The sequence below is a fragment of the Tyto alba genome, unplaced genomic scaffold (genome assembly GCF_018691265.1).
Source record: "Tyto alba isolate M040663 unplaced genomic scaffold, T.alba_DEE_v4.0 Super-Scaffold_9, whole genome shotgun sequence".
In the NCBI taxonomy this organism is placed as follows: Eukaryota; Metazoa; Chordata; class Aves; order Strigiformes; family Tytonidae; genus Tyto; species Tyto alba.
In genome coordinates this window covers 41,095,637-41,109,784 of record NW_024881330.1, presented here as the reverse complement: position 1 = coordinate 41,109,784, position 14,148 = coordinate 41,095,637, and the positions used below count along the sequence as shown (strand labels likewise).

Here is a 14,148-nt window from a genome sequence, read left to right as displayed (position 1 = left end):
CTGAGCACTTGTAGGTTGAGCATCTCTGAGTGCACGTTCATTACTCGCATGCCTTAGACAGAGCCCAAGGAAGCTCCACTCACGCTTGCCATACTCTGAGGTAAAGCGGACCTCTTGCCATACCTAGGGCGAAGTGGGCGTCTAGCCTGAACTTTTCCAACCTATGGTCTTTAATGACGTTCCTGTGGCTGTTTATATGTCTCGAGTCTGCAGTTACTGGACTCTGTGAAACATCTAATCTCCTTCCAATCAACTCTTACAGAAACGTTACTGAGAAATAATTACATGGCTCCTCACACTGGAGAGCTCTCAAAACAAGAGCGATTCAGTCAGTCGAGGTGTTTTAATCTTTCAAAATCTCTGTGGGATCCTACTATCTGATGAGATGACTTTCAGAAATTATGGTTGTCCTTAAAAAGGTAAGTAGGGTCTGAAGGATCTTATTTACTGGTGAATTACGTAAAATGAACTTTTAATTTTAAAAATCTGTGGCTCTTTAGCGAATTGCTCTGAAGTGACCTCTGTCTCTTTGCATGACACGTGGACCACTGAAGATCATTTGATTTGAAGTGTGTCCCACAGAGTTGTCTGTCTTGGCAGAAAACAATTAAAGTCAACAACAGTTAGCAAGATGGGTATTTACACTGACAGCAGTCCATTTAATAGTATGTAACCTTTTTATTGTTTAATTCTAAGGTTATTATGAGGCAATGACTGCTTTTACCACCAAACCTCCTGTATGCAGCTAGCCAGAGGGATAGACTGTAGGCATAATTATGATCAAGCCCCCTCTGTGTGCTGTTTACCTGCGTTGACCTTATGGCAGTGTAAATGAGAGCAGATCTTGGCCCTGTCTTCAGGCTGCTGACATGCAGCTGTAGCACCCTGTGGAGTTCATAAATGGCAAATACCTATTTATGCTGCCACAGCTAACCGTTTACACCAAGACCATGAACAACGTCTTTTGAGGCACCCTATTGGCAACCAAGCTATAGTTATCACCAATATTTATTTCATGCTTTCAGAAAAAATACCCCATAACATTTTCTCTTTTTGTTTCCTCCTTCTGCTTCCTCTTTTTTTTTTTTTTCCTTCAGAAACTTGCATGAAAGGTCTTATACTGTAAACAACAGTTTATGCTGATATTTCTGCAGTAAAATGCAAAAATCAATTTAAGAGCTTTAGGCAGGGCTTGAAAATCTTTGTTCAAAACTGCAGTCACCAAAACCACTGTTGACAAGTTGAAGAGTGACTGCCCATACTTAGTGGCAGCTCTTTTACTATGTGCCTACAATTCTGCTTCTGTTTGAGCCCAGAAGTGCTGTAGTTTTGACCAAGAAGAGCAGCACCAGCTTTGACCCTGATCCCACCAGGATCCATAGAGCAGGAGGTCCCCTCCCTCTGCCATCGGGGAGCTCCTCAAAGCAAGCCTCACAGATCAAGTCCCCGCACAACACAGCGGCAGCTTCTTCCTTTTAAAATTAGGCTAGGATGGTTTTAGCTTCGTCCTGTCAAGCAGTTCCAGGCTGAACCTTAACCTGGAGAAAATCACCAGTGTACTGAAGCTCACGCGGGCCGGGTCCCAAGCCCTGAGAGCCCCCTCCAAACTGCATCCTTCTGCTCCTGAGCCTGCCACTGCTGCCGCCGAGGGTGGCTGGAGGCAGATGTATCTGCCCAAGGTAGTTTTACATGACCCTTAGCATCCAGTAAAAGCTTATCTGGGGTAGTTTCTCTGTGGATGAATCCTGACTGGTGAACAAGGGCTATGGCCAGCATGGTTTCAGAAATGTAAAACTGTCTTGTTTTGTGATAACGTGTCTTGTTTCATTAGTAAGGTCACCATGTCACCTCCAAGAACTCCATGATGAAGTAAAGATTTCTTTTAGCCTGAAAACTGTAAAACATTTTCACTGCCTAGATTCCATCTGCTCAGCCAAAATGCCTCCTTCTGCTGGGTTATGAGCCCCCTGCTCTCAGTCAGCTGCCTGTGTCTTGCTTCTAATCCTGAGATTGCTGTGCAGAGGTACCTGGCTAGCCCAACGCAGAGCTTATCTGGGTCCATGGGTATTGAAGAGACTGGACTCAGTACCCTCCTCTACCTCAGGGACTTCAATCCCATGTTGAAATTGAATCTTTTCTCAGCTAAGAGAGCGCTTCAGCTGTAAGGGAGCCACCAGGGAGTCATGCAAATCGCCTGTTGAATCTGTTCCATTTTTCAGAGGAAACGGGCTACAGATTCCCTGAGAAAATGAGTGAATGCCTGAGCTAACCTAATGGTTAGGAATCTCACCTGGGGGGTGAGGTCTTTGCCCCTCTTCTGCCCATATCTCTTTATGCATTTTACTTAGTGAATATGAAATGTGAAATACTCACACTACCCATGGCAGAGGCTGCCTCCTTCCCACCAGCCTGGATCTTTTCAATATTTTTCTAATTGCTCTTATGGTCTTTAGTCTTACTTTTTTTGGTTTACTGTCCAAGCAGTACTTTAAGAAAAGTACTGCTATTAGGAGAGACAGCAAAGAGAATTGCCCTGTTATAACCCTGTGGTGCCTGTGACCCTGGCAAGGCAGATGACTATCGATTGCTGAAGTATTTGATTACATTAGCCGAGGGATAGCTGCCACAGACTTTGTACTTTTTTGTCCCCTCACTTGCATCTGTGTGACCCTGGTAACAGGGGTTTAACTGAGGTTAGAAAATTAGCAGCCATGGCAGCAAACCAAGATACTTGTATATAACCAATATGAAAAAAGAAGAAATCCCTATCCAAAAGCGTTCAAGTTGTTCATCTGTATGTCTTTTGTCACAAAGTGGAAGCATAGTCAAGGGGTTATAGTGGATCTTTTCAGCTGCATAGCACTAGGTCAACATTAAAAAGTAGCATTGCTCCTCAGAGTCCCCTGAAGACATGCTGATATACTCATCTTACAAGAGTTCTGAACTGGGCAGAAAGAGCTGGTTGACTGTTGTTTTACACCCTGAATATCGATCCACAGGTTATGGGTCCAGCCGTCCGTGGAGAATTGCTACCCCAGCAAGAGAGGAGTGACGGGAGGCTGAGTGACGAGGGCCAAGCTCCCGCAGGAGTTTTGGGCAGGAGCGGCTGAGCCACCCCCGTGGGACCCTGTGTACAGCCTGGCAACAGTGCTGGCCTCTGCCAATTTGTGCTGACTCTGCAGTTAAGACCTTGGACTTGGGTGGGTCCAATGGATGTGGCTCTTCGTGCCTGCCTCTGCTGTGGTTTGTTACCTGGGAATGGTCTCACTGCCTCTGTTAGGAAATCTTTGAATTAGATCTCCAGGAGAGCAATGGGAGGTGTACTAAAGCTGGCAACTTTAAAGTATGCAGAGCTGTATTGTTGTTATTACAAGGCAGTTGCATTGTGTGAACGTTTGGGAGTTTGGGCCAATCCTTAGTCATATCTGCCCTAGCAGGAGTATATCTCTTTTCCATTGGACTTGGATTTATTAAGATTCCTTTGAAAATGGAGCTTTGTATGTTGCATATTGGGGTAAATAATGTTTAAAGCAAAGTTGTTCATCATGTGCATCTATGTATTACAATTTAAAAAAAAATATATAGTTATTTGAGTTGCAAATAGACTTTTAAGACCATCAGTTTAGATTATTTCCATTAGAAATTCAGAGAGACTTATGCAAGCTGCAATGAAGCACATTTTGTTCTAGAATGTCAACCATTTTAGCACTGACTTCAAAGCCCAACATAAATCTGTAAATAGCAGTCCAGCCTGACAGAACATCGCAATTTTTATTTGCTTGCTCTTTATCTTATTGGTGAAAAATTGGCTGAGGGCTATAGACAAAACCTAGTGTATTTGTAGCATTTATCTGGTACACTCTGAATACTAAAGACTGATCTAATCCTCACTGAAAAGAACAATATAAAAAAGTAAACTTCGAATAGAAACTGAAGCTTCTCCCTGTATGTCTGCTGCAATGGTTCCCACTAGCTGAACTTCTAGTTAAAATGCTGAAGTCCCTGTGAAGGGATTGAAGGGCCAGAGAGACCACACCAGTATCTTTCCTGTTACCCTCTGTAACTCTGCCCATGTAGCAAGTATCCAGAGGGAATGAAAAGGGGAATAATTAGTTGAGGGAAGAATGCGTTTCAGAGTTCCAGGAAAGAAAACAGGCAACTGACCTGTTGGCATAGTGGAGAAGACTGGGTAATGAGATGGGGCCAGTCAAGCAAAGCCCTGAGAACGCAATTCCAGTGGACTGGGATTATCACACGGCCGGGGAAGCAGGAAGAAGTGCCAAGTAGACAATGCAAACATGGAGATGCTGGCTTTTGTACCTCCTGCGCTGTCTCTGAGAGCATTGACACTTGGTGATAAAGTCAGTAGCCTCCCCACAACGTTCAGGACTTGATTTTAATCTGCAGGGTGAATCCTGTGGTGTTTTTACCTTCCCCTCAGTTCCCTACTGTTGGTATTCCTTGGTGTGTGAGCGGGCACAGGCAGGACACAGGAACAACCACAAAACCGCAGAGGAAACGCAAAGATTAAATTTATTGTTGTTACCTCGTCAAGCAGGGGATCCCCGAAGCAGCACCCGAGCAGAGGCACACAGGCGGGGACGCAAGCTCTGCAGAGCTCGATCCGTGCTAGAGGATCCCCAAACCTGCTGTGCTCCCCTCTGCATCAGGGATTCGTGCAGTCGTGGTTCACCACTGTGCTTTGATCTTTCCCACAGCATGGCAGGAATCTCAAGCACGTTTGATAGGGTGCCTCCAAGTCTATCACGGGCCTATGTTACCTAAACACGGGTGTTCTACTTGTCTAACACACAAGGATAAACAATGACTAGTATGATATATGTATTTTTTGACACGCCAGCTGCAAGTCACTTGAGCGTGTTTACAATCCTCCTCACCAATCTTCCGTTATTTTCCCATACTCGGGTAGCTGAAAGTCAGATCAGCTCTAGGAGCTACTGAATGCTTCAGTTTCTCATGGATCAAGGGAACTGAAAGAAAACTTTAAACCACAGTCAGAGCAGACTGGAGCAGTCAGTCTGAAGGAGACAAGAGGATGTAAAAGAAGGCTTAATTTTCCAGGGAACCTAGAATTAGTTTAGCAGTCATCTTCTTACCTTTTGTTATCTGCTGTTGGAATTCTATGTGGAATTCCTTTTCATCAAGGAAGGGTATTTTGCTTAAAACTTTCCATAGCCTTGCTACCCTCAGAAACCATTGTTTTAAGCGGGATTTGTTTAAGAAGGGGGGAGTAGAGACTCTAATGGTAATAATATGTGCCAGGGCACATGTAAGTATGATAATGTCTGGCTTTCATGTGTTCTCTAAGTCAGTGCTAGCCAACATTGAATGTGCTATAATTTATATAAATCATACAAAAAAGTAATTGGCAGAAGTATGAAAACAAGATGTACCTAAAGACTGGATACTTCCCTTACCAAAACACCCAAAGTAATAATTCAAAACCACTTGCCTTATACATAATAGATTAATATTATACATATTGGAAATGGAAAAGAATTGTTCTCTGTTCTCCTTAGAAAATTAAAAAAGATTAACTAAAATTAGAAAGACAGCACATAGGTAATAAATAATCACATGCTACAGAATATTTGTATTTACCGTTGAATATTTAGCACAGTGGCTAGTGAGAAGAGAAAGTGATACATAATTTAAATCAGTTCTAGGACTCAATCCAAAATTCCATGTTTAGGAAGAGCTCTATCAGCTAGCCTGAATGTCTTGCCAGAATGTGAAATTTGAAAATATCTAGTAGTCCTGCATCTCATCTTTTCTGATGAGGCTTACTTTTGAGTTGACCAAAGGTCAGACCGTAAGTCCTTAGAAACATATAAAAGAAGGATAACAACAATATTTTAAGTCCATTTGTTATTTTCATTGGCAGATGGTAAGAAAACTGTCTCTTTCAGCCTGAAGATGTTTCATTAAAAAATGGACTTTTGTGACATCCATCCATCATTTGCAGCAGAAAAGGACAGGGATGTTACAGAGAACCAAATTCTATTATTCCTGGAACAATTGCTCTTCCAGGCATGCCACCACTAAAAATGAAATGTGTGGGCATACTTTGATGGAATTAGACTAGAAAGACCTAGGGAGTATGACCAACGGAGGAGGCTTATGGAAATATTGAGTTCAGACAATGGTGCAAAATCCAACCAGAATGACTGGTGAATATATGGTGGCTATTTCTCTCCCTATTGGCATTTGAGCTGGCTAATGTAAAGCAGTCTGAGGTGGCTTTGGATGAGTGCATAAATCTTTGATAATATCAAGACATTACAATGACAGTCTAGAGATGCATTTGGTTCAGCCAATATAATTTATTTTAATACAGTTACAACTTTCTGAAAAGAAGTATATTAGAATGAATATAATACAAGTTTTGCAGTTTCACTAGAACGTGAACATTTTTGTAGGTTTTCTTGAAGTCTTTTTCTAGTTTTTCATAAAACCATAAAGGTACTTCCCCAGGAAACTCTCCCTTCCCCACTGCAAATCTGCCTTTACACAACAGAAATTTTATTTCACCTATGGGGAGAACCACTACCCCCAACATTTCAATTATAAAAATAATAAGTTTTAAAGGTAGTTGAATTTTGAACTATTTTGAATTAGCTGATGAAATTCTAACTAACTCCGGGGAAGTATTTGCTGACAGGAAAAGGAAGACCTACTGTACACACACAGTTCAAGATCTTAACTTGCATTTCAAAATGATTAGTAAAAGGGGAGACATTTGTGTCAACACAGTGCATTAAACCCACTGCATGCTGGCACCATAATGCATTTTCCATTAGATTGATGAGTTAGCATCTTCATATAGATTTTCCCCAAGACTTGCAAAGTTTCATTTGCGTATATACATAAAATATATATAAAGTATATGGTGTATAGTGTATTTATATAGTACATAGTTTATATGTATAATATAAAATACATATTCATAGGCATTTCAGTCTATACCTGAAATCAATGTCATTGGCTGGTTGCAGAATACCCAGTCCTGCACGGGATTGATCTAAAGAAGGACATTGCACGTTATTGTCCACAAGCTCTATCTCGAAATATGAAAAAATCAAAACCAAAAATTGTTTAATTTCATGGACAGCAAATAACCTGCCAGGACATTTTGCTATGCCTGTCCCAAATGGCATATAATAATACTTCAACTTGCGACCGTTGCGGTAGAAGTCAGTCTTTTCTTCTCCGTTCTCATTGAGAAAGCGATCATATTTGAATGTCTGGAATTAAATCCACAAGAGAGTTACTTGATATTTGAATACCTCCAAAGACTAAATAATGCCACTAAGACACAAAATGCAGGCTTGGAAAGAAAAGCCCCTAGCAGTAAGTAGAAAGTAGCAGTACATTAGCACCAGGCCCCATGGTGCTGTTTTGGAGAGGGTAGCCCCTTGAGAAGCTCTGTTGGTGGGACATGATTCCAGGTTCTGACCTCTTAAAATAAGGATTATAAATTGCATCCTCATTCATGCAGCAGAACTGGAAGATTTCTTATTCTGTGCCTTTGGGAAAATATTATCCTTAAATCCTTGTCCTCCCTCAACCCCCCCATAGTGGTGATCTTTCCTCACTGAGGAAGGCAGTAAGTCAAAGGCTATCTTGGACTGGCAGCACACTTTTTGGTTACACTAAAATGTGTTTTGCAGATAGTGCTTGCACAGACTTTATTCTTTTTTCTTGCCTTATCATTACATCTCCAGGTGTAAAACCAGACTGTTGAGTATAGCAGAAAACCAGTCATGAGGGCACCCCTGATATACGCTCAATTTAAAGGCATATTAGCTTCTGCTAGAGCTCAGAGTTCAATGCACTTTTATAAATACTTACCAAGGGGTCAGCATAGATTTCTGGATCAAAATGCAACAGTTGAGGGTAAAGAGCTACAATATCATCACTGCGAATGTTGTAAAAATCATTCTCTAATTGCAAAGTGAAATCCTCCTTGGCAACTCGGAAAGTCATGGATGCACTCGATAGCCTCATTGCCTCCTTGATGATGCTGTCTATTGGGAGAGGAAAAGGAACGATTACCATGGAAATAGTAAGTTTATGTCCTTGTGGGAGGTCATGCATTTTGAACTATTTCAGACCCATTATCAAACTGCATTTATTAGAAGAAATATTTTAACAATAACTTTCTAAATGCCTAAAAAAGTATCTTTCTCATTTCTTTTCAGCATTATTATCCCTTCTGCAGATAACACTGAGAACATAATCTGCTTTCCCCTAGAAAAATACTCCTAGTCAATGCAACAGACTATTTGAAAGTGAGACACATTTTCACTCTGAGAAAGAACAAACCAGTTAAAACTGGAAACATAACAGGAAAAAGAAACAGTGCAGTGATCAGGATTTTCTGAAACTTTAAGAGGTGGTGGATAGAAACAAGTACTCAGAAAAAGTAACTTTTTTATTCATTTGTTTGTTTCAACATAAGCTGATTTTTGATTTTTTTTTTTAAAAAGCAACAATAGTTAAAGGGTGACATTTTCAGAACTCTGCAACTTGGACACTTTTGAAAAATGTGCCTATAATTTGAAAAATATTAAGAAATAGAAGTAATGGTATTAGAAGATATTGCTTCACATCTTAAGAACTGTGATACAAAATTTGACAGCAGCCTTTTATTTGATCTAAAGTCATTGCTAAAAAAAATATTGCTCTGAATTATCCATGGGTCTCCAATACTATGTTATGTAGCTGTGTAGCAGTATTGAGATAGGCCGTTACCCACAAAAAAGTGCTATTCATGTGATTTTTGATACTCTCAGTACCACCTGGGATGTTGTGAAGACTGATTGGGTTGACTATTGCTAAGGAACATATAGGTTTTTGTTGTAGTGTTTGTTGGCTAATTCTATAGTAATTCCATAGAAAGCATTTATATGGTATCAAATAGAAGACTATGAAAATTGTGGGGTGATTTCTGGTGTTTCTGCATAAAATAATCATACCTAGTACTGGCATATTATCCAGCTGTTTTCGGTTCAAGGAAATATGTTTGCCATCTAAGTTGATCTCCTCTCCGGCACTTTCCAAAGTACTTTGCACTTCTTTAATAGCAGCTCTCATTGCTTCTGGACTCCTAAGATCAAAAGAGCAGAAGTATAACATGATTTTGCACTTCAGAATGATTTAAAAAGGGGTTTTGACATTAATTTTCTTCTTGACTAAAAATTAGTTTGTTATCTGACAAGGACAAACTTCTGAAATCAAAATGTTGCAGCAAAATGCTGTGATTACACTTTTTCATGTCTTGGCAAAGGTACGATAGCTTAAAAAAATGAAAAGAACCCCAACTATTTGATTCTGTCTCCAGTGACAAATGGGACAGAACTGATGTGCATAACTGAGGTAATAAAGAATAATGTCACTAAAAAGCAATGCCAAGAATAAGAAATAAACCAATCAGTTGTAGATTAGGAAATAGCCCCACTGTGGGTAGAAAATTTAGGAACAGGATTATATATCAGTTTTATAACATTTCTTATGCTGCATGATGTCTAGCTGAAAAGAATCTTCCTAACACTAAAAGTCCACATCGTACCCTTCACTGTCTAGACTTTCTTACATACAAGGAATACATGAGCTATGGTGCAATACGTAGAAGTAATAATACAGGATGCAATAGTGTCTCAATGAAGGCACAATCAATTATGGTTTTAAAAGACTCCAAGGCCAGAAGACCTAAAGCCAATGCATTTTTGGAGTGAAAAGTACTGAAGAACCTTGGATATTAGCACTGGCAGGTAGATATGAGGATGCAAGCCAGTGGCTGAATAAAAACGTCAGCCATTTAAATACATACTTAAGAGTTAGTTATGATGAAGCAGATTATACTCCACACTCTAAAACAGGCATTTAATTGTATTATCTGAACTGTGCACTCCTCTCATGACAAGCTCAACAGCTGCAGTCAACACTACAACCTCAGTAGGATCTATCAACATATAAACTATTTTCTGTTAAGTATCTGTGAAAACAATAATGAAATGAAAGCTATAGTTAATAATTAAGTTAAGGTCTAGTGAGACGGTCTAAAAATGTCCCATTATATTGGGAGTCTTCAATACAACTAATGTTCTGACTGCAACCAGCACTTTTCATGTCCTATCGTATAGATTTACACCAAAGCTTTCTTGATGACGTGTAGCATTGGCCTGGAGCGGTGGGTTTTTTTAAAACTTCTACAAAATTTCTCTGTGGTACCACTACTTGGTCTCAGACGAGCGAAGGGGGTTTCTGTGGAAGTCTAGAACAACATGCCACTTCTGTTGTAATCAGTGAGCTTTTTGACACTGATGAGGTATCAAGCAGTGGAATTTGCCTGTATTAATGAACTGGTTTCTGAAAGATAACAAACATTTTTCTTGTTTGGAAACAAGAAGCGTTGGAACTTACTTAAGAAGATAGAACAAGCTCCAGAACGTCGCAGGAATGGTGTTGGCTTGTGAGGCCCAGAGCACCGCCACGTGGGTCTTTGCTTTTTCCATGTCATCGAAGCTTGACAGAGTGTCGTTCAGGAACATGCGGAGGGTGACAAGCTCAGAGAGATTGTCCCTCTTCAGGAGGTTCTTGTGGAGGAGTGCCTCTCCCAGCTTCTCACGTGCGCTGTGAGCACTCTTGAAGAGGTGGATGGGCAGCCCCGCCACAAGGGCTGGAAAGATCCTATCGAATTCCTTGAAATTTTCAAGGGCATTTAGGATATGAGCTCTCTCATTTTCCTGCTTTGATGACAGATTTTTGTCATTATTTGAATTAAACTCTTTACCAAAAAGTGTTAAAAAGCCAGACTCGAACATCACCTGGCAACAAAATGTATAAAGTCCTTCTGTCACCCAGGTATTAGACTGAAGTTTAGATGTTCTTGACTGCAACATGACGTACTGTAGGTTTTCCATCATTGCTTCAATGAGGGCATCTAGGGCATTACCCTGAAGGGTTCTAATGAAAGTCTGATGAAAATTTTCAGTGGTGTTTCCCTCTGCTGGGTCAATGCTACCATGTCCAAAAGCCTGTCACAAAATAAATTGTATGCATGATCAATAAGGCCTGTCATAACCTTGATGATAAAGTCTAATGGAAATTAAAGCCAAAGTATAACTTCATAGCTTACTAGGGGGAAGCGTAATACGAGCTCTTAATACTAGAACTGATACTTTCTTAGTGAAACACAGCAGTTAAGTAGGCAAATGAAAATGAATTCGAATAGATGCTAACAAATAAATAGACGTGGTTACCTAGACTTTCATTCAACTCCCATAGATATCAACAGGAGCCTTTTTGCTTATTTCAGTAAGAGTTTGACTGAGCTCCTACTGTGTTGTGTCATTTTTTAAGGCATTAGGACCGAATCTTCTATCATGGTGAGAATCCCCTGAAGAAGGTTTCAGCCTCGGCAAGCTAGATTATCATTTTGCAGATGGTGGTAATTGTATTTCTGCTTTACCAATTTGGGATACTACATGGCTAAATAATGTCATTCTTGGACAATCCAAATCACCACAAACTTCCTTTCCATTAAGGAAAGGGGAGAAAAGACACCAATGTTTTAAATCAATAAAAGTGCGGAAATGTGAAACCATTTCTATTCCAAAGACATAGTTATGCTATTGGGGTTAACTGGGTACGTCTGTCCTGACAGCAGGTGCTTTGCATGTTAGATATTAAAACCATTTTTAAAGTGGTACCTTGGCAGAAGTAGCAAAATGGAACTTTTTCCAGTCCAAGTGTTTTCCCTGGCGTATCAATGCATGGTATGAAAAAGGGTCAGTGAGGAAATGAATGTATTTCCCTGCTACTCGGCAAGTGAAAATGTGGCCATACTTCTTCTGCTTTTCTCTGAGGAATTCAAGAGGGTTGGCACCAAACTGCAAGGCACAGCCCAGGTATGGAAGGAACCCATTTTCAAGTGGTGGTTCACCTCGTCGCCTACAAAACACAAGCAAAAGCTGAACTTACAAGTATATATAAAGATCTCTTCTCCAGAACTACCAGGTAAGTAAAAACACTGATGCTAGGCTTTTTGTAATGTGAAAAAAAAATGCAAAAAACCCCAACCGACAAACAAATAGTATACTAACAAATAAGTTTCTTCCCCTTAAGAACTAAGCCTATTGTGAGGTCTATGTTATGTAAGAAAGAATAACTTTAGCAGCCTGTATTATAATAAGCATATTAAACCACAATTCTATTATATCATCTTTTTTTTCCCTAGATCAGAAGTATATTTTTCACCTGTTTAAGTGTAGCATTGTTGCCATTAGTTAACATGCACAGTTATGTAACTGTCCCATAAATGAATAATCCATCCCACTAATACTGTCTGATAAATTTTTGGGCAACAGTATCCAAAATTCTATTTGAATACGAAGGGGAATAGCCTTTTAGTGTAGAAAGGTTGTTATTATTGGCATATCTCATTTGGATCAGATCCTGCTGAAAACAGTGGGAATTTTGCCATGGTCTTCAGTAAGCATAAGAGTTAGTCTTTCAGGCAAAGTGTCATTAAGCAAATGCTTTAAGTGAAGCGTATGCTTAAAGTGAAGCATATGTTTAAATTACAATTTTTATTCTGAATCAGAAAACTACTTTCCTGCATAAGGACACCATAGCGGCAAAAAAACTCCATTCAGATAATACTTCAAGTTTTCTAGTAAATTTCTAATGTTTATTATCTGAAGTTAAATATTTTCACCTTTTTTTATTAAACTTTTTAAAATAAAATAAGAAAATGACTGCTGGAAAATACAAAATTACAATAGGTAAGCAATTTACTAGCGCCATATGTAAATGTGCCAGTAGAATAAACACTTTTAAGGAACATGTATTTGACATAGTAAGGTACATATTATCTGTATTACAACTGTGTTACTGGGTATGATAGACTGATAATATGAAAATGTTTGTAAGTAGGCATTAAATTATAATTACACATAAGTAGTTATTAGCTGTGATTACAATACAGTACTTTAGGAAATCAAGACATGCATATTCATCTTTTAATTACCTAATTTGTGCATGGACTTGTATCTACAGCTATGTCTAGGCATTACCTCACTATTATTAAAAAGTCTATAGAGAAAAATTCTACTGTAACATAAATCTCTCAAAAGACCAAACTACAGTGTTGCCCATGCTATCCTGCATCTGTCCATCTGACAGTCTTAAGATTACACTTCTTTTAGTTATGTTCACAGTATATTTGGCAGAAATAAAGGCTAGGTACCGTGAGCTGCATTTCCAAATAGATTCCTTACCTCCTCCTCCTCCCTAGAAGAAACCAAAACCCACAACAGAGTAGCATCACTGTTCCCCAGATCCATGGCGCTATGAACATTTCTGGTAAAGCCCAAAAACTTCCAGGTGGAAAACTGATAACTACCAGTAATGGCAGGAGAGGTGACTGAGAATGATGCAGAAGACAGGTCACGATTTATATACAGTAGGTGCACCACTGTATCTAATGGCACTCAGTCAACCTAGCAAGCTATTGATTAACCATTGCTGGAGAGGGATGGTTGTGTCTCTGTTCTGACATCTTTCTGCAGAGAGCTTCTCTGGACTGATGTAGACAGTTGCAGACGTGGCCTTGAGCTGATGTCACGTATCAGTGTTGGTTCCAAAGTAATCAAACAGCTTTAATAGTTGATAATTTGAAGGTCTGTCGGGTGTTTTGATCTATCCTGCAGATTTACTAATTGCAGTTTATAGTTCAAGTTTAGCAATATGTGAAATGGCTACTGACAGGTGTCCGGGGGTTGCTCTGGTAGAAAGGGAAAAATGGACTTTCTATAACGCAGCATGAGAGAGAAGAAAGCAGGATTAGACAACCATACTGGTTTGGGCTTTTCTCATTGTCCTTGGATCACCATTTATTTTCCCATTAAACCTTTTTCCCTTTCTGTTGCTGTCTAGTGAGAGTTCAGGCTTGCTCCTAGCACCTGGCATCCAGCCATCGAGGGGGCAGCTCCGGTAGCATATAGCGATGTCTCATTCAGGGCCTAACGCGTTTCTGAGAGAAACTGATGAGTTTTAGTCACATTTTCAGGTTCGCTTTTGTACCAGTTTTTGTTGGTGTCCCCACAGCTGTGTGATAAAACA

The 14,148-nt window shown here is 39.8% G+C and overlaps 2 protein-coding genes across 2 annotated transcripts in view; one reads left to right on the top strand and one right to left on the bottom strand.

Moving 5' to 3' along the window:
* Nucleotides 1-3,517, top strand: part of UBXN2B (UBX domain protein 2B) — a 34,306-nt gene extending 30,789 nt beyond the window's left edge. Inside the window, exon 9 of the mRNA XM_042786092.1 lies at nt 3,000-3,517. Coding sequence (XP_042642026.1) covers nt 3,000-3,063 — 64 coding nt within the window. The 3' untranslated portion in view covers nt 3,064-3,517. The remainder of the gene's footprint in view (nt 1-2,999) is intronic.
* A 2,804-nt stretch (nt 3,518-6,321) lies between these two features.
* On the bottom strand, nt 6,322-13,452 carry LOC104364739 (cytochrome P450 7A1). The gene is made up of 6 exons (XM_009971421.3): nt 13,305-13,452; nt 11,736-11,976; nt 10,447-11,060; nt 9,000-9,130; nt 7,873-8,048; nt 6,322-7,265 (listed from the first exon to the last, which is right to left on the bottom strand). The coding sequence occupies exons 1-6, from the start codon at nt 13,382-13,384 to the stop codon at nt 6,966-6,968; spliced, it is 1,542 nt and encodes a 513-aa protein (XP_009969723.1). The 5' UTR covers nt 13,385-13,452; the 3' UTR covers nt 6,322-6,965.
* Between the last annotated feature and the right edge of the window lie 696 nt (nt 13,453-14,148).

What these genes read in the sequence shown, in the direction of transcription:
- LOC104364739 (XM_009971421.3), bottom strand. Translation starts at nt 13,384, where the DNA reads ATGTTCATAGCGCCATGGATCTGGGGAACAGTGATGCTACTCTGTTGT. An exon ending in ATTTTGCTACTTCTGCCAAG is followed by an intron (nt 11,061 to 11,735) that starts GTACCACTTTAA and finishes ATTTTGTGACAG; the next exon opens with GCTTTTGGACATGGTAGCAT. An exon ending in GGATAATATGCCAGTACTAG is followed by an intron (nt 8,049 to 8,999) that starts GTATGATTATTT and finishes CTCTCCCAATAG; the next exon opens with ACAGCATCATCAAGGAGGCA.